At 39.7% G+C, this 25,133-nt stretch overlaps 1 protein-coding gene across 2 annotated transcripts; it reads left to right on the top strand.

The window, feature by feature from the left end:
- The first annotated feature begins 882 nt into the window (after window positions 1-882).
- On the top strand, window positions 883-23,171 carry LOC104337834 (neuronal regeneration-related protein). 2 transcript variants are annotated; one of them, XM_075411438.1, is made up of 5 exons: window positions 883-1,022; window positions 1,127-1,174; window positions 2,615-2,677; window positions 17,446-17,523; window positions 21,491-23,171. In XM_075411438.1, the coding sequence occupies exons 3-5, from the start codon at window positions 2,675-2,677 to the stop codon at window positions 21,614-21,616; spliced, it is 207 nt and encodes a 68-aa protein (XP_075267553.1). In that variant the 5' UTR covers window positions 883-1,022; window positions 1,127-1,174; window positions 2,615-2,674; the 3' UTR covers window positions 21,617-23,171. The 2 variants fall into 2 exon arrangements, with proteins under 2 accessions (XP_075267553.1, XP_075267552.1); XM_075411437.1 differs by lacking the exon at window positions 883-1,022 and having other exon boundaries at window positions 1,030-1,174.
- The last annotated feature ends 1,962 nt before the right edge of the window (window positions 23,172-25,133 follow it).

The raw sequence follows: 25,133 nt of genomic DNA, 5'->3' as shown, positions 1-25,133 counted from the left end.
CTCCCGCAGGGCTCGGGGGGCCCCCGCCGACGGCCCGCCACAAACCGCCGGCGGGACGCCTCTGGGCCGGGCCCTCCGGGACCGGGAGGCCTCCCTCGCAGCGGCCGAGCCGCGCTCCCGCCGCAGCCGCTGCCCGAGCCCGCCCCGCTGCACCTGCGAGGAGGCGGCCGCGGGGCGCTCTCCCCTCACGCCGCCCCGCGGGGGTCCGTCGCTCACCCCCCCCCACCCCCGCCTGCCCGTGTGGCGGCGCGGCGCCCCCCTCTTCCCGCCCACCATCTTCCTCCCTCCCAGACAGGCGCAGGCGAGGCGAAGCGGCGGGCGGCTGCCTCCGTCTCCCTCCCCTTCTCCTCAGATGCCCTTTGCCGCCGCCGCCGCAGGGTTATTATTACAGTACGTGGCCGCTCCCCCCCCCGCCCCTCCGCGCCGCGCCGCTCCGCGCCGCTGGCCGCCCGCCGCCGCTGTGCAGCGCCTTGGCCCCGCTCCGCGCCTGGCCGCCGCCCAGGCCCCCGCTCCGCGCTGCTGCCAGGGGGGCGCCGGGCCCCGCGCCCGCGGGGGCGGCGCGGGGACACCAACGGCCGCCCGCCAACGGCCAACGGCTAACGGCGGCCAACGGCTCCCCGCCCGCCCCGCCGCTCCCCTCGGCGCCGCTCCCCCCTCACCCCACCCCCCCCAACCGCCGTTCCCGGCGGTGCCCGGCGGAGCGCGGCCCCGGCTCCCAGACAGCGGGGGGACGCGGGGCTGCGGATTATTGCAGACTAAGCAGTCTGGCGCTGCGGCGGCGGGCGGGGGTGGGGGGGGGGGGGGTGTGTGTGTAAGGAGGGGACGGGAGGGGAGGGGAGAGGAGGGGAGGGGAGGGGGGAGAGCTGGCAGGCAGCCAGCCACCATCAGAATTAGCTCATTGTTCAATATAACCAGCGCTGGCAACCAAAATCCAGCCTGAGAGGGAGAGAGAGAGAGAGAGACTTTCCCCCAACCACCCCCACCCCTTTTTCTTTTTTCTCCAAGGCTGCACTTTGGAAGAGGTGCAGTCATTCTTCCCCACACCCCCTACCCTCTCTCCACTCCCCCAACTATAAATTCCCTTCTGTAGCATGCTGCCCTTTTTTAATCCACATTTGTGTTTCAGATCATGTAGAAAGGACAGAAAGTGAACAGGGAGCGGGGGCTTTTGTCTGTAAGTATATGCCATTCCAATCCACAGAATTTTATTTTTTTTTTAATTAATCCTCTCTTTCTTTCTCTCTCTTTTTGTTTCTTTTAATTTCCTTTTGTCCTTAGCTGGACTTCGCTGCAGCTTGCCTTTCCCCCTCTCGGTGCACATTTCCAAACAGGCTTTCGTAAAGAAGATGAGAAAACGTGCAGTATATGTATTTAACTCTTTGTCTTTGTGCTTTAAGGGTGAATTTCTAGGCTGGGGATTTTTCTGCACACATGGAAGGGGAGATGAGAAGTGGTTTTTCTACAACCGTTTCCTTCTTTTTCGCTTTTGCACTCCACAAGCACCAAAATGCATTTTCGAACCTAATGCACTTAGCTTTTTTAGCATGCATGCAAGGCTCCAGGATTGGTTTTTCGTGTCTTTTCTTCTCCCTTGTAAAACGAATCTCCCTCTTCTCCGCCCTGACACTGGATTCCTCTCAGGCTGCTGGGGTTTATTTTTAGAAAGCAGTCATTCTTGCAACAGCCTTCTGCATTTTTGCATGTGCAGCAGTTAAATTTTGGGTGGTTCTTTCGAGAAAAACAAAACAAAACGTATTTTGGTGAACATTTAGTGATGTGCTTTCTTTCAGATGTTTCTGCATACATTTATAGATATATGAGTTTGCAGTTTTAAATCCAGTATGTATGTGTGTGTTTGTGTGTAAACATATGACTCATACCTAATTGCATTTCATACATACACACTATAGGTTAGAAATATATAATGAATAGAAGAGAAATTTATTTTTTGTCACGATACGAAAACTGATAAAGGAGGTGTGCTACAAATGCAGTCAATTAAGAGAGTGGTAATTTAAGGTACCATTAAATGAGGTAGGACCTACTCTCTTTTTCTTTTTTTTTTCCTCTCCCTATTTAAAATAGGGGGGTGTGTGGACTAGAGAGAGAGAAAACTGGAGGTTATGTAATGCAGTGCCATTTCCAAAAATACCTGCTCTCTGGGCCATTACATTGTGAAACCCTGACACTGTTATACTTGTTTCTTGATTACAAAAACACATGCTTTGTAGTGTGCCTAGGAACAATGGACCACCTTTACAGTAAGCATAAGGTGACGGTTTTTTGTCCTCGTCAGGGATTTTTAGGTATGTTAACCATTAGGTATAGTGCTCTTCAGAGATGTACCAAGTGCTAAGAATAGCTAGGGTTCTGCAAATCCAGGTACCAGGGATCCCTTTGTCCTATATTTAAGCCTACAGACGGACAACTGAAGTGCAGAGACGCATGATACATAAGCGTACATGTGGTTAGAATAATTCGCATGACTTCAGTCTTAAACACTGAAGCTTATACTTGGCTCACCCACTGTTATGCTGGCAAAAAATACCTATTAAATATTGTGACAGTTGAAATTACTTTTTTTTCATTTTTTATTTTTTTAAATTGTTTTCAGATTGTTCTCCTTGTGCTACTTGAGAGAAACTGCATTCCCAAGGCTTAACAGAATCTAAAAATGGTAAGAATTAGTTGCTTTAGCAAAGAATCAATAATTTTTTGTATAAATACCAACCTTTCCCCATCCTCACTGCTCATTTATAAATACGACCTTTATAAGACATGCTGTTTGAGGCTATGGGGATTTGCCATACAATGACCGATGTACTCTGGAAACCTCCGTATGTTGATCTTTGATTTTCTTGCATTTTTTGAATAAAAATCTGAAATCCTTCTTTGTGCAGTAAGGCTTATTTAATTGAAAAAAGAAATTTTTAGGTTATTATGAAAAATACACATCACAACACATGTAGAGATACGTGCAGACAAGACAATATCCAATAATTTCAGCCCTGCCACTTTCCTCCCAAAAAGAAGAAATAGGTCATTCACTTAATGAGTTAGATTTAATTAATTTAGTCTGTCAGGGAAGCACATAAGATGTAAACTAAATTTTCTTATTATTTGGTAATTTTTTCAGAAGGTTAGCCTTTCTTTGTGATACAAATCTATTCTAGAAAAAGTGTCTAGGCCTCAGCCTAACTGAACTTACAGGCACCTAGCTGAAATATGTTTATGGAACAGCATTCAATAATGACCCATTTCCTTCAGTATTGTGTTTATATTTTTACTTATTAAAGCCCATTTGTTATTCTCTGAGACACTACTGCTGACAAACACCTGATTTTAAAGAAGAAACATTATACCTCTAAATATGGTGTTTTTTTGAGAAGGACTGTCTCAGAGTCAGCAGGACAAAGAACATTGGTTTTTTACAGGAAAAGTACATAAAGTAGGCAGAATTAGTTTGGATGCTGTATAGTCAGATAGCATTCTTGGCTGAAGGTGCAGCTATCACTGAAGCATGTCTGAATATATGTACTGACATAAATGTGATATAGTTTGGGTGCTGCATGATAATATCATGGTCAAAAATGTGTAAATCTGTATGGGGCAATAGCTTGTCTGAAGTAGCATAGCATAGGGTGTACATTAGCACAGAATATTTTCCAAAGTGTGAGGTTCTCAGGGACATATTAAGATTGGTTTAAATTAATTGCATTAGTTGTATTATCCTTGTCTGGTTCTTTGGGGTTGTTTTGATTTGGGGGAGGAGAGAGCATCAAAGGATGTTTAAAATAAGCAAATATGTAATCTTTTATAAAGGTGTTTTTTCTTTTTGGCTCCTTGTTTTATATCATTCCTATCTGCAAAAATAAACTTGCAAATTCTGGACTTTTAGTCTATTCTGGAACCGACTTTCATCAAAGTGCTTTGCTCATCTGTGTATAAATGAATAGTTGGGGGTGGGGAATTAAAAGGGAAATGATTCACTTAAACTGTGAATAGAAACCATGTTAAAATACATTTTGTTCACACAACTGTGGAATATTGGATAAGGGAACTGTTTTCCTACCAACACCAAGGTGACAATCAGCCCACATTTTTAGATGGTATGCAGGCTGTTATGTGCAATATATGCCTATCTATGGAACAAAAGATTATTTTAAGTTTAGTTAGGCATAAAATAGCCACTGGTTTTTACCAGCAGATGATTCTATAAATCTAGCAAGGTTCCTGTAGTAGTTTTGTAAAGCCAGTCTCTGGGCCAGAACATAAAATGCAACTAAGAACCATCCAAATGCAGAAAATAAAACGTAACTACCCACCTGCCTAGCCCTATTGTTTGTTTTGCAGTGTAACATAAACAAAAATCTCATTTGACTGGTTTTGAAAAGTTTTTTATTTGTTATGAAAAGGCCAAATTCCACTTTCTTGTGACTGTTGATCAGAGTTTCAATATGAGAAAGACTAGGTTTTGCCCCAACTTGCAAGGTTGCTTAAGATGTGATACATGGCAGAATCTCTTTCCCTACCACTACCCTGTTTTCCCCTTTCTCTCACTTTTGGCACAGTGACACTGAATGTAATTTTAAGTCAGACCACTGACATACTTTCCTTGCAGTAGTGGATGCACTTGTCTTTGGCATATTTCTTGTATTTATTGCAAGTGTCTTCTAAGCCATTCTGATTTGCAGGAAAAAATATTCTTTACACATCAACAATTTCTACACTGAAATCCATGATTGTAAAAGTGCTTACTTTGTTTTTAATACAGCAGCATATGCAAAAGGCTCTATTCTGCTCTCACTGGTCAGTGAAAATTTAACTGTTACATTGCACCAGACTGAACTAAACCTCAAAAAATAGGGGAAAATGGTGTGCTTATTCCTTTGCTAAACTGAAAGTTCATTAATTAGTTATGTAAGCTTACAGTAAAATTAAGAACAACTAGAATAAACTTTTTGAGGTAGAACAAATGAATGCTTGGTTTAACTTCACTCTCTTACCTTCTTAGTTTCTTAATGTTCTTATTCCATAAAATGTTTCTTAATCTGCTTACAAGTAAAAGCAAATAATAAGTTAGCAGTTAGTTTTCAATGCTGCTTCTCCTTTACCTAGCCTTGGAATTATGAATTCCTCATACCTGGCTAATTAATCTTTCTTGATGCTATGTTATAATATCCTCATCAGTGATTTAAAGGAAATAGAAAGGCAGAACAGTGTACTTTCTATTCTTCTTATAATTTTAACCCATGGACATTTTGAGCCAGCTTACACAAAAACACCTGCCATTTTGAGGATCTGTCATTACTTGCGTATAGTGTATTTCCTGAAGTGACCCCTAAAGGAAGAAAGAACCTTTTATGTTTATTTGAAATATATAAAGTCCTAAGGTGATTTTAAAAGCTATTTTTATTTTAAAATCTAGAATTTCTGTGTACCACCTTCATGGAAAGTGCTGTATGTCATAAAATACAAGTTTAGATTTAGTGTTAGTTAAGGAAACAAAAAGGGTTCTAACTAAAAAGAAAAAAAGAGTTGTTTTTAAAATTTATTGGTCTATGTGATCCAGTCATTGAAATAAAGAATCTTGTCAGAAGAGTGAGAGTAAGGAAATCTTCATTCCAGACCATTCAGTTTTGACCATGATATTATTTCTATGACCTTTCAAAGAAGACTTTTAGCAAAACCAGGAAAAGCTTTTTTTATTTTTTTTTTATGGTAAGTTTGTTTCTAAGGAAAGAAATCAAACAGGCATTTTAGAGACTTGACAAAGTGGTCTGTTTGTTTGCTTCTAAAGCACTCAGGTGTGTCCTTTTCCCCTGCTCACACTGCAGTTCATTTCTAGACTTCCAGTTCAGTTCTGAGAGTTTGCAGTGCAGCTGCTAATGAATTTAAACTAATAACACTGATAAAAGTGTATATCAGTAAACAGATACATCCTTAATAATTTAATTTTGACCTACCTGAAAGTAAACAAAATGTATTATAGAACAGCTCATTAATTTACTTCTGGCTTACCATGATTAGATGGCTTTCTTCTTAAGCACTAATTGTGTGGAATCTTTTGGCTGGTTGTTGTATGGTATAGCTGTGTCATCCCAAAGCAAAAAGACCTCAGAAGGAGGGCATTGGGCTGAACACTTGCTGTAGCATATCCTTGCCTGAACTGGACCAGTTCTGAGGTTTTTCTGTCATTTGCATTCTCTATATTTTATAGTATTACTTGGGGAAAGAGAGAAAAATGGGATGATGGCCTATCAGAGAGGAAACAGTTGGAGGAGAAGCTTTTCTTCATTAAATCAGAGAGAAGGAAATGACAACCTGCATTTGGTTGAAGAGAAGAAAAAATCACCATCCTGTTTCTTTTTTTGCAGTTCATAGGGAAATGTATAACATTAAGTTAGGTGAAGGCATGAGGCAAAGCTGATAGTTTAAGATTTCATCCCAGTTCAGCCAATACAAACCTTTTTCCAGTGAGTTATATGCAGATATCTTTACACATTCTGTAATTTTTAGTGTCTATAAAATGACTTCACCTTAGTTGGAACAACTGTGTATAACTTCAGGATTATCTGTGGGCAATGGAGCCTGGAACTGGTCTGGCAGGGCAGGCATTAGTTTGAACCTTTCGTATGTTCTGAGGCATAGTAAGAAGAAGGTACTAGGATGAGACATTATGTCCAGCCCAATACTAGAAACACACCGGACAAATTCAGTTCCTGGTCTGGCATGAGAAAACTCATACTTCTTTGTTGATTATTACCAAGTCTGGAACTGGAACTGAAATCTCGCTTATGGTAGTTCAGAACTGCATAGGAGCTGTAGGACTATATCTGATCCTCTTCTGTTCATGTGTAGCTGTGGGCAGAATCTGGTCAAGAGAACTAACTGAGAGGGATAAAAGCTACGCAGTTTTGGCCATCTAAATGTGTATCGTGTGCTTTTTTATTACGCTTATGTATTGTGCACGAAGAAGACATGTAGTGCAGTTTGCTCAACGCTACTCGATTCCTGAAAACTTAGGGAGAATTAAAGCCTTTCCAGCTTACAGAATAAATACACAGAAATACAGACTCATTTTTTGCAATACTTCTGCTAAGTCAGCTGTTTAACTGTGCAGAAGAAACACCTTTACTTGATTATGACTGGAAAAATGTGAAGTGGGATTTAAAAAAAAGTATTTTTTATCCAAAGCCATAGACACTGTGCGTATTTCTGTGGCACAGTTCATCTGCACATTAAAAGACAAAAACTCAGTATATATGTGTTTCTAGCCAGTCACAACGTGCATTTTCTGGGTGCTAAAATTTTTTAACTGTGCACTAGCGTATTTTATCAGAACAGAACTATGTTGACATATGGAATTGGAGGTTTACGTAATACTTTGCCCAGGACAAATCTTTACTGAAGTTTTTGCACAGAGGCTGAAATCTTAGAAAATCAGAAATAAGAATGAGTATACACCTGGTAATACTACAGTCATGACATTGATTTTTAAGTCTTGGGGCCTAAAGCCTTCACCAACAATCTCTTTTTTTGCATCAGGATACTTCTGCCCCATACCTGAGCCTTGATCCTTGTGTGTATGATTAAAGAGAGGGGAGAGGGACTATACTTAAAAGGCCTAGAAGAACTTTGTAAACTTAATTCAGTTAGTATCATTGACTAGGACAGGATATTTTAATAAAAATATTTTAAAATACATGTATTTTGTTTTTATTTCAAATATTTATTCACCTCATTAAACCATATTGGTTGAGGGTGCAATCTGGAAAGGTGAAAAAATGTTCTTTTCAAATATTTAATGTAGACTGATACTATGAATCATTATTTGAGTGTTACATGACATTCAATTTAGTCTGCTGGTCTGGCAAATTCACAGTAGCACTACTGAATGAATCCCTATGTAGATGTTCCTTGGAGGATTCCTGATGTTTCCTTCTATAAATGCTGCATTTTTTTTAAAAAAACCAACACCCTCAGACCAGGTAGCATTTTCTCATTCTACAGGAAGAAATGTTTCTGGATTAATTTTGTTAACACTAACCTTGTTGTCTGTCTACTAGAGTAGCATACATGTGTGGGAGTAAGTTGGAAAAAGTTAAAAGAAATTTGTGTGTTCTCACTGACAGTGGTATAAGCCTTGGCTTGATGCATACGTTATCAGAAAGACATCTTGAGTTCTTACAGCACTGATGTTTAGAAGGCACACATGGACATCATAGAGCTACTCAAAAGATTGACCAAAGAGGAACAAATCTTCCTTCTTTGTTTTAACATGACTAAATACGTGATAAATCTCCATCATGAAAGAGTGTGAGTTTAAAGAACTCTACTCCTGCTGGCAGAAGAAAATCTTGTGGAAATATCGGTAAATGTCCTTACCCTTGATTTCTCAGATAAGTAGTTATCTAAGGCAATATGAAGAAACGCCAGAAACAATACTTGGCAGGAAAAGTTCTTCACATGTGCGTCTGCTCATTATATGAGTCCCAGAACCCACAGATATTTTGTTACTTTCAGCCTACAGAACATACATGATGCAGTCTGTGTTCTTGTACTTGGAGTAGCAGCTAAGCTTCACAAAAGATACTAGATGCTGGTAATATGGTGACTGCAGGTAAATGTACCATAATGCTTTGAAGCACCTGTTACAATATCATCAGCTGTGGTCATTGCATCTCTTTTAACGAGGTAAGTGCTGTCTGTACAATGTGGTTCCGTCTCACATTTCTAAGAATACCACAGGGGCTTTTAATACTTGCCTGAAATATGCTGGTTGGGCAAGAGGATGGTATCTCATGAGGGGAAAGGCTTTCGTGGCTGGGCTCTGCAGGAAAGCGGTCGGCAGAGGCAGTGAGCTTGCCGCCACTTGGAGAAGAACATCGCTTGTTGGATTTCTGGTCATCTTTCTGGTATGTGTGAGAAGTTTAAACAAAACTAAACAAACAAACAAAAGAGTTTTCATCCGAAGCAGTGCATTAAGTCTTCTGTAAGTTACAGCATTCAAGCCATTAATTTAGAAAATTTATAGGAAATTAAAAAATGAAATACATTTTGGGATTCAGCTTGGTGTATAAATTTTATACACCCCAAAATGGGAAGGAGGGAACTGGGAGAGCACACAGGAGAAGCATTATTCTGGGCTGTCTATGTTCTTACTCTTTCTTCAGGATTCCCTCATTGGCCACTGTTCTTGCTGGTCTTTCCCTTAAGATCAAAACTCGATAGAGCAAGGAGACTGGGCTAAATGGACTTTTTGGTCAGCCTGTGACCATGCTGCTTTTCTTCCTCCTCTGTAGCTTTAGTAATTTGTCAGTGTTGGGTGTGAAACTACTGAAGAACTGCACTGTGCAGCCCTTCGTCCTGAATTTTGCTGCCATGCTGTGTGTTCACCTGGCTTTGTAACAAGAGACTTGCTTCTCTGTCTTGTTCTGCAGTTACCATTAGGTGTAGATACAAACGGTTACTAATTAAACTTTTCATTACCTTATTGCACTTGAAGAGCAAATTACAAACTTACACATAATAGGCTGAAAACCCAAATACTATTTTAATTCTCAGGCTTGTTACTGTAGTTTTTCTGTGTGTGCATGTTAAGTAAAGTAATAAAAGCTACCATTGTACTGCAGAGGCAAACAAAATGAAGTGGAAAAGGTGCTGGACTGCACTGGGTTTTGAGTTTGGATTTCTCGAGGCCTCGTCTGGTTATTTCGATGGCTGTAATGTTTTCATTTCAGTTTCATTTCATTTCATTTCTGTTTCAGAGTCCATGCACTGAAATTTACTGGTGGAATAAAATAGTTTGCAGCCATTTCATTTGTTAACGGAACTTTCCATATAATGTACAGTTGTTTCTTGTTAATGTTCTGGAATAATTGCATTTCTTTTCCTTTCGAGGAGTGTGATACTCTGGTAATGAGTATCTTTGTTAAATTCATTAATTCATTCAGAAGTTCGATGACCGTTCATGACCACATTCTCAGTGTACCACTTGATTTCTTTTTCTCTTACTCTTCATATGTGTGGTAAATATTAACAAAGCTTTGCAATGTTTTTTTGCATATTAATGAAGTAAAAAGCAGCATGAGAGCACTCATAGCACACAAGCTAGATGCGTCCTGACTAGTGCAGAACAGTGCAAATTGATCTCTCTCCCTAAAAATTGCATTACACTCAGGTGATGTGGGGAGGATTCCTCTCCAGGGAAAGAGAAAGTGTCTACTATAACTAACCTCATTCAATTATGTAGTCTGGAAGACAGCTAAAGTTTCTGTTGAGGATTCTTAACCAGCAAAAGAATTTGGCAGGAGTGTGCTGACTATATACTCAATCTAGATGAGCTTGTGTTTTCACCCTCCTCAACACCGTACTCACTCAGTTTTGGAGGCCAGTAGTCACGTAAGAGAACTCTTGGAAAAATGTGCCTGCTCCGAGTGCTTAGTATCTACCAACATGCTTTCCTGCAGCAAGGGTCTCTGCAGCAGTAGAGCCAATTAGTCTTAAAAGCATGTTTTAGCAAATTTTGTACAGTCACTCTGACAATTTTGTTCTATATGTTATGGGATTCTGTAAGTACATATATAGAAGATGCAGCCTATGTATTTTGGATGAGGACAAGAGTGAGTTCTTTGAGGAAGCTGATGCAGACAAGCCAAGGTAGGAGACTACATAGGAGCAGACACTTCAGTGTAACCTGGACAGTAGAAGCTGTAAGAACAATGAAAGAAACAATGGGTGGAGATAGGTCTATATGAGAAATTTTGTACTTAAACTCTAGAAAAACTACTTCCAAGGTCACTTGCTTATGTTGTGTAGGGAAGGAGCAGATGACATCCTATTCTGTGAAACTGACAGAAATTGAAGAAGTGATGAACAAGGACTGCGAAAAAACCCTAATGAATAAACTTGCTAATTCATGTGCAGTGTGGAGAGGGGGATGCAAGGAAAAGCGTACTTGTCTCATTTAGGCTTTTTCAGCTCTATGTGGTTATGAGTTTGAGTCATCAGATGGGGAGGAATAAAAAGCAGCAATAATATCTTCCCCATGAAAAGGCAGAGCCAGCAAAGGGCGCTGATGCACAGGAGTCAAAGGCAAGTTCAGTTGTGCGATTGTCCTGCCGTGCTCTGCTGATATACTGCCATGTGTGAATTCTTACGGTAATGGCAGGTGAAGTCCCACCAAAAAGGTGGGCCACTTGGAGCAATCCCAGCCAGGAGGCGAATGATTGTGTAATTCTTCATCCGTTCTCTCAAACCATTTATCTACCTTTATCTGCTGTGTAGAATTAACCAAGTGAAATGGTTGTTGAATGTTCATGGCACTGATGTGGAAAGCAGGACGGATAGAAAAACCTGCTGCGCTGACAGTATACTGAAAATGTGCAGGCAGGTTACCGGGGATAACTGTTGCTCTGCCTCAATGAGAGGCTCGGATTTGCGATGCAGAGCTATGCAAAAAAAAGTGATCAAGTTCACAAAATTTGCAGGCCTCATACTGGCTAAACCACATGTTCACAGTGTTTTTAAGTAATTAAGCTAAAGTAATTAAAATGCGTTTTAACTTGGGCAAGTTGTGGCTTCTGATGAAGCTGATAGGGAAAGCTTTCTCACTGAGCCTGTTTCGGAGTCAGCCTATCACAACGGCAGCATCCCACTTGATCATGAGTACAGCTTCTTAAATATAACAAAGGTTCATCAAAACTTCACCAGCTCTTTGAAATAAAGACTAATGATGAACATTCTTGATGTAGCCCTGTCATTGCCCTCTTCAGCAGATTCAGAAGACAAAGCTGATTGATAGCAGACTGCCACCCAGCTAAACTCTTGAGAAGCAGCAATGATTCAGCTGACAGTTGCTGTATGTGTTAAATCCTGTGTGATAGGTTTGGAACATGGTGGACATTAATATTATATGCTTTCATAATGTTCCCCTCACAGTGTTAAAAATAAACTAGTGCAGATGGGAGCATTAGTTTACCACTTGCACTGAAGTAAATGCATTCATCTTAGCACAAGCTTTCCTTCCAGTTTTGTTTAAAATGAGTTAGTTTTCTTAACAGAATGATTTATTTGGTGTTCAAGCCGCGGTGCAGTAAGATTTTGTGTTTATGCATCTGGATTGTGATGGCTGGCTGTTGGTTACAAGAACTTTTTACTGCAGTGGGAGGCATTTGGGGGATTGAGAAGTGCATGGTAGAATGTGCTGGGAAAAGTCACTACAGCTCAAACCAGCTGGTAACTAAGAAACTAAAAAAACCTGCAAAGTTATAAGTGTTTCAACTTAGCAGGCAACTATGTTATAATTTTTTTGCAAAAGAAAGTGTATCAGGACTCCATTTGGAAAGAAAATCTGCTGGACAGTTTCAGTGATGCTGAGACCAGCCACAAAGCAAAAAATCTACAACTTTTCCTCTAGGACCCTGAATACCATTGATTTGTGTCATTGCAATACAGACCAATGGCGGTCAAGAATCCCTGAACTACTTTAAAGAAATACAGCTACAGAAATGAGGAGCAGAGTTCCTCTCCGGCTACACAGCCGATCCCCTGGAGAGCACGGTAGGAGGATGGCCACAGACACACAGGGCCCTCAGTCCTCACAACTGCATAGGCATAGTTTCCGTGCTGCAGAGGGGAAAAGCATGCCCCCTTCTTTCCTTCTCTTCAACACACACCCCTATCATTTTCCTCCCCTGTTCCTCAGCACATGGCCATCTGTGTCTACTATTACTCTGCTAATCCATATAGTAAAGCTTTTCATCTTTCTTTTGTTTTTCTTTTCTCCTTTCCAAGGTAGGCTAGTACAGAATTACTAGAGATGGTCACCTTTTATTTGGAATTGGGCATTTATAGAGTACTTGTTGTCATTTCCTTTTTGTTTCACTACACATATCCCTCCCCCCCAAATTGGTTCATATGATAAAGAAGCTATCTGAAACTTCTCAAAAGGTGGTTGGTCTTCTTCATTAAACTTGTGGTTTGGATATCTAGACTGCATTTGAATTCAACTCATGTAAGTCTTGAATGAGACTTCATGAACAGGAATTCAGTTGCAGTGCACATAAAAAAAAAAGAATAAGTAACTTCAGTAACTTCAGGGGCTTTCTTGCTTGTTTCTTAACTATAAAAGCCTTAATAAAAGTGTGCTCATTTTACTAAGTTTAGCATGGCTTCAATCTGGGGTTTTTTCTCTTGATGGATAAATCTGAATGCCTGAAAGATGCTCTTAGTGAGTAGGAACGAAGAGTAGGTAGAAAGAAATTAATTTTACTGTTTTGATGTGACTGATACAGTAGATCTAGTCCAGCTCTGTTAAAATTATTTTATGTACCTGTTTTAAAGCTGGGCAAAAGTTTGTGCTCCCCTACTACTGCTCTTAAAGATGACATGGCTTAAAATGGAAGAATAGGCACGAGAGTTTTGAAATGCTGGTTAAACAGAGCCTTTGCCATAGCAAAAAAAGAAGTTTCTCAGTTTGTTGGGCAGAGCAGAAAAGAAGAGCCTACTCTAGAAATCCTTCTGGCTTTGAAAAAAAAAGATAGCAGTAAGTAGTTCTGGAGTCTGGGTGCTGTAAGAGCCGGTAAACAGAGTGGGCATATATTTTCCTCCACCTTTGCTTTTTGTGATTTTTAGTCTTGATTTTAATTATTTGTATGTGCTCAAGAGAATAGAGGCTAAAGAACCAAAAACATATTCTTCATAGATCATGATTCCCTATTTCAAGTTGGCCTCAACGTTTCAGGCAGAATTGCTTGTTGTTGTAGAACACTGTCTCAGCACTTCCCAGACCAGTCGGTTTCTTTCCCCCCTGACTTCTCAGTGTGGGAGTGAATGGTTTTGTGTATCACATGTTCTGCCAGGAAGGCAGTCTTCCAAGGGTAGTAATGCTGCTAGTCAGATGTTTAGGGGTGATCCACTCTGATAATTTATGGATGAAGTTTAGTAGTTTGATTTTTTTCCTAATGATTATCAAATACAGAAGCTATCAGTTTGAGTCAGCATACGACTCTTATGCATTGTATAGATTTGCAGTAACTAGTTTTCAGTCCATTCTAAAGTTCAGTAATTCTCTTCTGAATCTCAATCCTTTGATTATTTAAGAAAGCCTGTACTTGTATAATAGTGACACAGAAAGTATTAAGAGATGAAAATATGGTGTGTATCAATGGAAGCATTTATTTAGAAGTCTTTGCTTCATGCTAACAGCTGAAATTTTGTAAGCCTTAGATCCTACTCTGTAATGGAGCATTGCTTTGCACTTTTTCTCTCTATATAGCTCATCTTGCAACAGTAATGTCAGCTGTTTTGAGCTCCTGTAATTGACTAAAAGTTCTTGCCATGTTTTTCTAATGCCCTAGTTATCAGTATACTTGATCATCTAAGTAGTTTCTGCATTTTATAAAGCATGAAGCACAGCAAGATGTCCTTCTTATTTTCTTTTTTTTTATCTCCTGGTGGATTGTAGTAAGTCCTTAGTGGACTTTTCTACACCAGCATCTTTCTTCCATTCCATCTAGCCAGGATCCAAACTGTGATTCCCCAGCCTTTCAGCGTTACTCACAAGGCAGATACTTAAAGTCATTTGGCTGCCCATTCAGGACTTTGGTACAGTTATAGCAGAATAGTTACTGCATGTGGAGTAGGTCCACATGATTATTATCTGCCAGTATTGGCAACAGTAGTTGTTTTTGAAGAGATACTAAGAAAATAGGGCATTACTGGATTCTTTTCTCCACACAAAATTACTGTGAAAGATAGCTGGGGAGATTGTGTAGGGTTTTTTGGTGGTGGTGGGCTTTGGCGGGTTTTTGTTTTGTTTTTAACCCTGGAGCATAGCTGTGAGTATATTTCACAATTTAAACCTTTTTCCTCCTGCTTCATTCCCAAAATCCACTTTCAAACTGCAGTCCCTCTAAGTTCTTATGAATTTAAGTTGAAGATCCTTTCTTTGTCATTTAATTGGAGGTGCTTATTTTATTCCTATTAAATTATTAATAGGGATGACAAGGCCTACAAGCTAACCTGAATACATCTCAGACTCTATGGAAAATATAGAAGCCCATGCTCAGCATAGTGAGTAATACTGTATTCTGATGTTTATTTTTTCCTCCTATAGGAAAATACACATTTTTGTATACTTCTCTGGTTTGAGCACGCATGTCCAGTGGTAGAGCTGAACTGCTATCACTGTTTACCGCCATGAGTTTTCATAGAAAGGCTACAACTACACAATAAAATCAACGCCTAGTTGCAGGATAGGTAATCAGTAACTATAAATAGCAACAGGAGAGCTCAGGGGTTACTTGTTATCTTTCATTCAAGTGTCTCAAATATTCAGTGTGAACATTAACTGATGAATTCACAGAGTACCCTGTCCTGTGTATTAGTTATTCTATGTCAGCCATACCCAGACAGCTTAACTGGCTTGTCTGAGATCATATAGTAATCTAAAATACGAAACAAAGTCTGATGCTTTCCTCAGTAGAAAGCACTGTGATTTGTACTATGGAAAATCATGGAAGAGTGTATCAGAGCAGGCACTGCCTTAGGCTCTTTTTTAAACTTCCCTCCTCTTTTTCCTACTCTATAATAGAGCTCAGGATTTTCTCTTGGAAAGATGATTCAAGTAATCTTCTGATAATTTCTCCAAGCTACATCTAGTCCACAGAATGCAACTCCACAGAGATGAAAACATTCCTCAGGTTTCAATATAAATATAATAGTAAGCAGGTGAGTAAAGCTGGTTCACCAGGAATTGAAGTGACAAGTGAAGTTTTGATTCCCAAAGTGCAAACAAGTTTGAATGTGTAATTTTACAATATTCAGCTCAAAACATTGAAAGTTTGACATTCAGGCATTGTGCAGAAAGAGTTCAATACTCAAAACCCCAGAGGTCTAGGAGGCAGACCCAGCAGGAAAATAAATTCAAGATATTCAGCATCGTATGCAACTTGTACCTGAACGTTTCAGTGTCTAATAAGAGTGAGATGAAGAAATGTTCGTATCTTCATCCTGAAACTGAGAAACTGAAGCACAGGAGGTTTCCAGCTCAAATCTACCATGGTGTATTAGCATGGCATTTGTTCACTCTAGTTTCCCACTGTAGTCAGTGGCTGGCTTTGGGACTGACCCATTTTCCTATAGCAGGCATAATCCAGTGCCTTCACCATTAAATCCTGCTGCCAGCTATTTTATCGTGTGTCTTTTATAATGTGTTGTGTCCTGGTTTCAGCTGCGATAGAGTTAATTTTCCTCCCAGTAGCTGCTGTGCTTTGGATTTAATGTGAAAAATGTTTATAACACTGATCTTTTTAGTTGTTGCTAAGAAATCAAAGACTTTTTTCAGTCTCCCATACTCAGCTACTGTGCAGGTGTGCAGGCGTTGGGAGGGAGCACGGCCAGGCAGCCAGCCCAAGCTGGCCAGTGGAAATATTCCATACCATGGACGTCATGCTCAGTTTATAAATGGGGGTTGGCTGGGGGCAGTAATAGGCTCTTCTCTTTTCTGTGAGTTTGAATCTTCTCTTATCTGGGAGTTGGAACTTATCCAGGAGTTTGATCTTTTTTGGGAATTTTGCAAAATTTGTGAGTTCTGGTTTCTTGGGGACTGACTGCAAATCCAACATCCGGTGGTGAGAAAATTGTGTTGTATATATTGTATATGGTTTGTTTTGCATATTGATGATTATTATTGTTATTATTATCAGTAGTAGTAGTACTAGTAGTAGTATCTCCTTTGTTGCCTTATTAAGCTGTCTTTATCTCAACCCAGGAGTTCCCCTTTTTGTCCATTTCTCCTGCCCATCCCGCTGGGGAGACAGGGGAGTGGTGAGCGAGTGGCTGTCTAGTGCTTAATTGCCACCTGCCAGGTTAGACCACAACAGTTGGAATTCCTTTAATGTCTAAAACATAGGGTGCTAACATAGAATTATAGCTATGTCAATGATCTTAGAAAGCAGTAAGTTCTAGTTCATAGTTCATTGTGAAGGGATTAGCAAAGGTATGTTGCCCTTGTCTCCTGCAGTCATCAGCAAAGGTAATAATCTTCATCAGATACTTTTTTTGCCAGTGACTTCTGGCAGAAGAGAATGGGCATGTGGTCTCACAACATCCTCAGTAAGTTTACTAGTACAGACTTCCTGCTATGCAGAATTTCTTAAAGAGGTTTTTAAAAAATCTATTCTATACTCTTTTTAAAAAGCCTGTTGAATGCAGATTGCCCTAAACAATATAGTTGAAATACTCTAGGGACAGGTCTTGCTGTCGTGGGTACTCAAAAATACATACTGAGCATAAAAAAGAGCTAGGTCCCTGGGCCAAGCTCAACTGACATGAAACTCTTGCTTTTAGTAATGCGGTCTGTCACATGAACACCATTTGATTGCATTTAATGAATCTCTCTTTGTTAGTAAGAATTTGTATATATTTATGTTGCTGCAGGTTTATCAACGAAGGTTAAGGATTTGGGTAAGCCAGAAAATCTTTCCAACCAGCCGAGGGGATGGGGGATTTCCAAAGGTAAAGTTATTTATGTAATTCCTTTCATCTAATAAATAGTTCATAAAGATGAAAGTTTTCAAAAAACAAAAAAACGAACCACTGAAAGTTCAATGGATTTTATTTTATGACTGCTTCAAGAGAGTAGCCAGCTCTCATGATTTCATCACGAGTCTCATGGTATTCTGTTTTTCTTAAAGCCTTGGCTCCTTGAGCCAGGCAGTTAACTGAAGATTTCAGCTTTCATTTTAAAATGATGTTTTTAGCCTTCAGGCTTGCAGAAAACATGGACTCTTGTTGGCTACACACCAGAAAGAAAACATACTAATTTTCAAGAGCTCACATTTCTGAAGCCTGTCTCGTGATTTTACAGGCTTGACATCTGAGTTTTGAATGCTTGATTTTGGCAATGCTCTCTTAGCAATGCAGATAAGAAAGTCAATGATAATGCAAGAGGAGCAAGGAGGTGGTGGTGTTTTTCTGTTGTTAAATTTTCTGCTTGTACTTTACCCAGCTTGAGTGAAAAGCATGCAAAGCATGGCAGTATTCAGGTGAGTTTGACAAGAAGTACCCCAACATAAATGCAGAAGATGTGGCTTGTCGGACAGGATTCATAAGATTTTGTTCTGTTACCATTGCTAGTTTCATAAATGTGAAACTGGGTATGAAATTTGAGTAGGAAAACACAACAGTTACTCAGAACCACAGAATGCACATGTTTTATTTTCATATTCCCTTTTATTACTGACTCAAAATCTGGCAAAAAAAAATGGCAGGTAAGTAAAGGAGAAAGCACATGGAAAACTGTTTTGATTAAGATTCAATTATTATCTAGAATCCAGCTGCCTGTTAACAAAACTCTGCTATTCCATCTGGATAACACTGTATCTTCCACACTTTTTCTTTATAAAGGAACTTCCAGAATTTATATCTGGGCTATTTGCAGTCTGCTGTTTGCAGACTCGTGCCAGTATGCCAATCTTTAAATTAACATATATGGTAGTACTGCCATTCTTAACATTCAAATTATTTCAAAAGTTCATTGGAGTAGGCCAGCAGCAAAGCCAGATATGATGGATGTGCTATATATGGTCACACTTACATTAAATTAATTTTTGAATTTTATGAATGAGCTGTGTGCTAACTAGCTGATTTTTATTCAAATTTTTAAGCTAGCAGCTCTTAGTTTTAATTCATGATTAAACAAAGTTGCCACTGAAACACAGGAATGAAGCTGTGAACTACGTGCAGCATAGTTACTAACAATGCTGCATTATACTGGATTTAGGAATAACCATGGTTTTTTGCTTTACACAGCTTAAAGAAAGTTTAATTGTTTCTCAGCTAGTTAAAAATATTGTATTTTTTTCCTTTAAACTGACTGGGTTCCTGCTTTTAAACACAATGCATTTTTTCTAGCCTTTATGTAATTCTTCAAAAGATATTTGGCGTATGCTTACAAGGACCAGCTCCAAATTTTATTTCACAATTGATCTTCAAAAGCAACTCGAATATTAGCTGCACACAATTTAGCTTGCAGCAGAGTATCAGCCTTAACAGAAACTAGGTGTCTTTAGAATCTAATTCTTTTCATCCATCTTATAAAATTAATCAGGGTAAATTGCTGAAGAGGACTGCAGAAAGTGCTCAACAGTTTTATGTACTCAGCGCTAAACAGCCTGAACTACTGAAAGAGTAAAGTAAAATTAACAGATTTTTTGAAACCTTTATTTCATATTAAAGTGCTTTTTTTTTTTTTTATTTTCATGCAACCAACAAATATAAAAGAATACATTTCTTAAAGATTATTTATTTCCAGACCTGGAAGGGTCATATGGTACTTTTTATCTTATGATTCTATGGCAGAATTTCAGGACTGAGATTGTTTTCACAGCTGAAAAGGAACTGCCCAACACAATGCTTTTGGAAATTTGCCCAGACCTTTGGTCTGTGTGGTGTGCCTGTTTGCATGTGTAAGTTTCTACTTTTCTTCTCATATCCTGTAATGATACACAAGTAGCAATTTTAGTCAACAAAAAAGTAAAAATATTATCACGAGGATGGAATTATCTAGAGTCCTGTGAGGAAACATGTTTGTGCAGTCACTACAATTTAAACGTTATTTTTTCGTTTGGAAAGTGTCTCTTGCAAAATCCCCAGTTTGGCTCTAGCAAAGGCAAGGTATGTTTCCACCTCTACTTCCTCCCTGTGTTGCAGAGCGCTTCTGCATGTGTGCTGATAAAGTCTGCTCGGTTTCTCCATTTCTGATGCCCCGAAGGGAGAGGGCACCATTTGCCCCTAGGAAATTATTTTTACACTGTGTTCAGCCTGAATACTGCTCCTGGCTGCATGCAGGATAGAACCTCAAGGGGAGTTCATCTACCTGAAAGAAGAATTTATTCTTTAAACTGTGACAAAGACAGTGGGAGAGTCAGCGGCGGCTTCATTCACAATACAAGTAAATGTAGCAGATATGGACATTCGAGTGAAAATTATGGCTTTGAAGAGCCAGGAAGGGAAAATTGCTGAAAATTGCACTTTCTTGGTAGTTTTGAGACTGCTATACGTTTAATTCCTAATTCAGAAATTCACAACTCTCACATCAGACGAATTGAACTTGGAGAAGATAACTGCAATTTTCTTAAGCAAACTAAATCTGCTTATACAACAAACATGTCTTACGCAATAAAAGCAATAAAACACCTTTACAATTCTGATCTCTTAAACATAAAACCCACAGATCTTTTCCGTGACTTACAATGTATTACTAGCTAAACAAATTCTTTTTAAGATCCCATAGCGACACAGCATCAGCAAGGCACTTTAAGCCCATGCTTAGCCTTGAGGCTTCCTTCTGAGGCTTAAACCAAAATATATACTTTAATGCTTTGCTGAGCAGGCATAGCCTTCAGCCAGTGAATGGTTAAGTATGGTTAATGAAAACCTGTCTGAAGCAGCTGGCTGATACGGCACACCATCTCCTTACTTGTCCAGAGACAGGTAATACGCCACGATGTCTTTAGAGTGTTATTTTCAATTAAGTACTATAGGAAAGTCACTTCTTAGTGTATGCTAGCTGCTTAAGCTGTAAGGTGTTAAAAAGATGAGAGGTCTAAGATGTAAAAGGTTCTCTCAGTAATAAGATGATCTTTTGTAACTAAGATACACTTTTATGTTGAAGGCCAAGAGGAAGCATAAAATGGAGCTTGGGGGGTTAAAAAAAGCAAGTAAACAAATTAATTTATCGGCAGATAATATAATTGACATTGGATTTTTGATTACCCATGTTAGTACTGAGTTGTATTTTCAAAGGAGCCCAGTGCCACCTGTTGATTTGTGGCCATCAGTTTTGCATTCGTGACACTGAGATGCTGTGTCTGCCTTCTGTGCTTCACGTGTGCAAAACAGGAAATTGCTCATTTTCAGCCATATTTATATGTCAGAACTACTGCACACACAGCACCTGCAAGTGCAGTTTTAGACCTGAGCTATCCCAGCATTATGAAGGGCACAGACACGGCTTGGTTTGGCAGGAGTGAGAAAGGCAAGTTTGAGGAACAGTGTGAGGATGTAAAACTAGCGGTGAGCTGCAGAACAGGTTGTCACCCCATACCTTCTTCTCCTCTAAATTTGCTGGGATGGTTGGGGTCTCCCCAGCTGCAACTTATGTCCAAACTCCCCAGCTCAGCAGTGGAGGATGGTTGATGGCTCAACAATTTTGCATTTTGGCTGCTGGGGCACACTCATTCACCCCCAAATGAATGAGAGCCCCGAAGAGCTTTCCTCAGATGCTGTAAGGCTTGACTGGTTTTTAAACAAGGCTTTGCTCTCTGTGGAATTAGTATTTATAGTTGATTCAGCCATGTTTAGTAGATGTTTACTGCTGAACTAAAGCTAGAGAACTATGGAAACCTTAGGATAGGGAAAGGGAGGACTCCACTGAAGGGAATTCACGAAGCACAGTAATATCCTTTCTTCCTCTCTGCAGGGAAGTCTCCCCATCTCGAAGGAAGTAAATCGCAAGAAGAAAAGTGAGGCGGAAGGGGCATGCCTGGTTCCAGTAAATGGCTATGGACACCATTTCACCAAAATCAATTACCTCTACTCTTTTTAATCATAATTTCTCCATTTGCATTACATATGGTGTATAGGTTTGATGAGGTCATGGTGTCATATATCGGGAATTGTTTCTGTGTAAATCATCAAGTGTAAGAAGAAACTATGGGACTCTGAGCCTTGCTTTAGAGAATAACAGTGGACAAATGTGTACCATAAAAAATAGTTTTTAACATTCTGACTCAAGCAAAAGCTCTCAGAATTTCACACTGTGAATCCATGTTTACAAACATTACAGGTGGGCCCTCAGGCCTGGTTCTACCACAGCAATGTCTTCCACTACTCAAACTCCACTGCTCACACAACTGGTAAACCGCTCTCTCCATTTCCACCATCCTGAACTGCTTGTTGCAGAGGCTGAGAGTCCCCCTTTTTTTTCATTTAGATGTAACAAGCCTAGTAGTTTATTTTCATCGATTGTCTGTATATCTCTATATTTTATCCATGTACTCTTTTGATGTATAGAAGTAGTATGAAACTCATGGTTTCCTTGTGGTAAGTGATTGTGATGCTGCCACGGGATTTGAGACACTGATGAATGGTGCTATTTTGGACTTTAAATATGCTCCTTGGCAAGGTAGCTCTGATGGAGTTATTTTTTATTTCCATGTTCTGAGAAGGTGTTGGTACTTTGTTTTTCTGAATGTTGTTCTTTAGACTGGACTGACTTGTTTACTTGTGTCTTCAGTGTGGCTTTCTTATTCAGTGCCGTAGGTGAGTAACTACTTATAGCGTACAAGTGAGGAACTGATTCCTTATCAGGGTCCACTCACAAACATGCAGTTATAGTGGGAGCAATCGCAAAACTGTAACTTATGTAAAATCTCCTTTCTGACTCCTGTCCACCTAATGGAGAAAGACGAGCAATAATTTTCCACCAACCTCTCAAAATCTCTTTTTTGTCTTTTTTTTTTTAAAGCCTTTTTTTAAAGAAGGGACAAGTTTTGATGTCCTTTTCAAATCCATAAAATAGGGGATATAGTAAGAAAAACAGCAAATTTCTGGGAGGAGAAGTCCTAAAGGGGAAGAGTACAGTTCCACAGCACTGTCAAGATGTGGACTTTACATTTTTGTTCTTGCTCCCAGACTACTATCAATACAAAACAACACAAAACACAAAACTAAACAGTATCATCTACTCATGGAGTGTTGTTGTGTTAGACACAGTCTGAAAGCCCACCTTAATTTTTTATATAACTCTGTCTTTTAGCTCTTCCTTTCACAGGGCAGGCCTTGTTCTGAACTGTTTTCGCTTCTGACTGTTAAATACCAATGCATGCACTGCACTTCCTAGATTTCTTTCCTTTCCCCACCTTCTGTATCCCTTTTCTTGTACATTTTATTTTCCAATAGATTAGATAAGTCTACTGTGCTGTACATAGAGCAAGAAGTAATATTCAGCAGTTGTGGCATTTATGTATAGTTGCAGTTGTGTACTGCTGAAAACGCAGGCTTTTGTAACAATGTGATCTTTAATAATGCACTACAAGTACCCAATGTATTTTAGTTATTTTAGTAGGATTTGTTCAATAAATATGCAAGCTCTAAGGATAGCTGTGATGCCTCTGTTTCTTTATTACAGTAAGGGGAGGGCTCCTTTTCTGTCTGTTGCACCTGTTCTTAGTGAGACTTCTGAGGTTTTTCAGGAATATCTGCTGGAGTAAAAGGCAATTCCTTTTGTTGTCTGCTAAACAATAGCTGTTAAGATAACCTAAATGCCAGACCTGGATCTGGGAAATGATAGCTGCCAGACAATGGTAGTCATGTACTTCAGTTTCAAGACTGCTGAGTGGCTGGGTCAGATGTGACACTTGATGCCATTTTTAGTAATCACAGGACGAGGCTGTGGTGCTGTGCATTGCAAATGCAATATATTTCATTTTCCACTTCTGATAAATGGAATTAAAAGGCCATTTTCCTAGCATGTGTAATATAGTTCAAAAGAATGTGAATACAGGAAAAAGTAATATCCGCATTTGTAAATTTTAGAACATATATTAGTTGCATTTTAGCATAGAAAACAGATAGAGCAGCATTTTTTAAAAAACACAAGCAGTGATCTTCCAATTAATACCAGATGTAGGTCTGCCCCTGAAGTTTCCCAGCCATATGACCAAATGAGTGCATATCCATATGCCCGATCTAGCCCTTCACTGCTGAGTGAATTTACACAGGGATTGCGGTTGTGTCACAGAAAACTGACCTTGCACACACAGCACCTGATCCAAATGGCTGCTGATCTCACCATAGGAAACACAACAGACAGCAGTGTATTTGGGCCAGAGCTAGCTCTCTTGTTAGAAAGCAGTTTTATCTTACCTATATGTAGTACACATATATACATATAGACACGATATATATACATATGTAAGAAACAGTTACTAGAATTAGAGCAATGATTAATTGATCTTATTTTTTTAACCTGTGGTCCACTGGCTTTGGGAATTAAGTGAACTATTTCTAGAAGAGATATGAAAGGTGATTAAATGGCCTTTAAATCCCAATCTTATTGTTAGTAATATTTAAATTTGCTACACAAAAAAAGCATTTAAAGCTGAAATATTTAAAAGGATTGCACATTCCCTTGGAAGTTACAGCTGCTGAAATAATGATTGCTTGACCTTCAGCACTGGTTTCTAATCTTTACAGCAACACGCCACATTTTAATAAAGACATAAGGATCTGTGGTTAGGTTCTTGATCAAACTATAGAAACTGAAAAGTCATTCTTGAATACCACAAATAACAGGCATTTTAGTTAATAACAAACACGAAGGACTCCTTGATGTATAAAACAACTTCTAATATGCTAACATTCTAGAGAGCGATATTTGCCAAAGATTATATTGTATAAATTATGATTAATAGAGTCTTCCTAAATAGCAAAGGCGACATACACTTTTGCATCAGCAATAGTGGCTGGGGCATGTATGCAGCATCAGTTTCGTAAGATTAAAAAGAAAGGAAAAAAGTTACAGAGTGACCATACCTAAAAAATCAACGGTCTGGTCATTTTAAAGAATGCCCCTAGGATTTCATGTGTCATTCCTGTAATGCTCCATGAATCATCATTATTAGACAGGTTTTGAAAAAGCTACACAGTTTGACTCTCTGAGACATGAGCTACGTGCATCACATGTTTTGTGCTGTCCTGCGTGCATAAGATACCCCCTCGTGCACACGAGGTGTTGGGGTGAGCAGTGTCCTTTCCAGCCCTACATCAGGACCTGGGAGCGGGCAGCCGGTGAGGGGGCCGGGAATCTCAGCTGGCTGTGTGCTCAATGCAGCCACGGCACAACTGAACTTTCCTACACCAAGGGTAAAGGTGAAAGTAGTTCTGCTGTTCTCATCCTTGGGACAGCAACATGTAATTTTGCCTATGGCACAAAGAGGCCTGGAGCTGGATCTGAGAATCAGCAGTGTAGAAGTTATCTAGAGAGGTGGTGGTAGGACGAGGGTGGGGAATGGAGCAGGTCGGTGCTTCTCGGGTCGATGGGGAGGCTTCCTGTGTCTGGA

The sequence above is a fragment of the Opisthocomus hoazin genome, chromosome Z, assembly GCF_030867145.1.
Source record: "Opisthocomus hoazin isolate bOpiHoa1 chromosome Z, bOpiHoa1.hap1, whole genome shotgun sequence".
In the NCBI taxonomy this organism is placed as follows: Eukaryota; Metazoa; Chordata; class Aves; order Opisthocomiformes; family Opisthocomidae; genus Opisthocomus; species Opisthocomus hoazin.
Note: the sequence above shows the minus strand (reverse complement) of the source record. Positions and strands in the feature narration are given on the sequence as shown.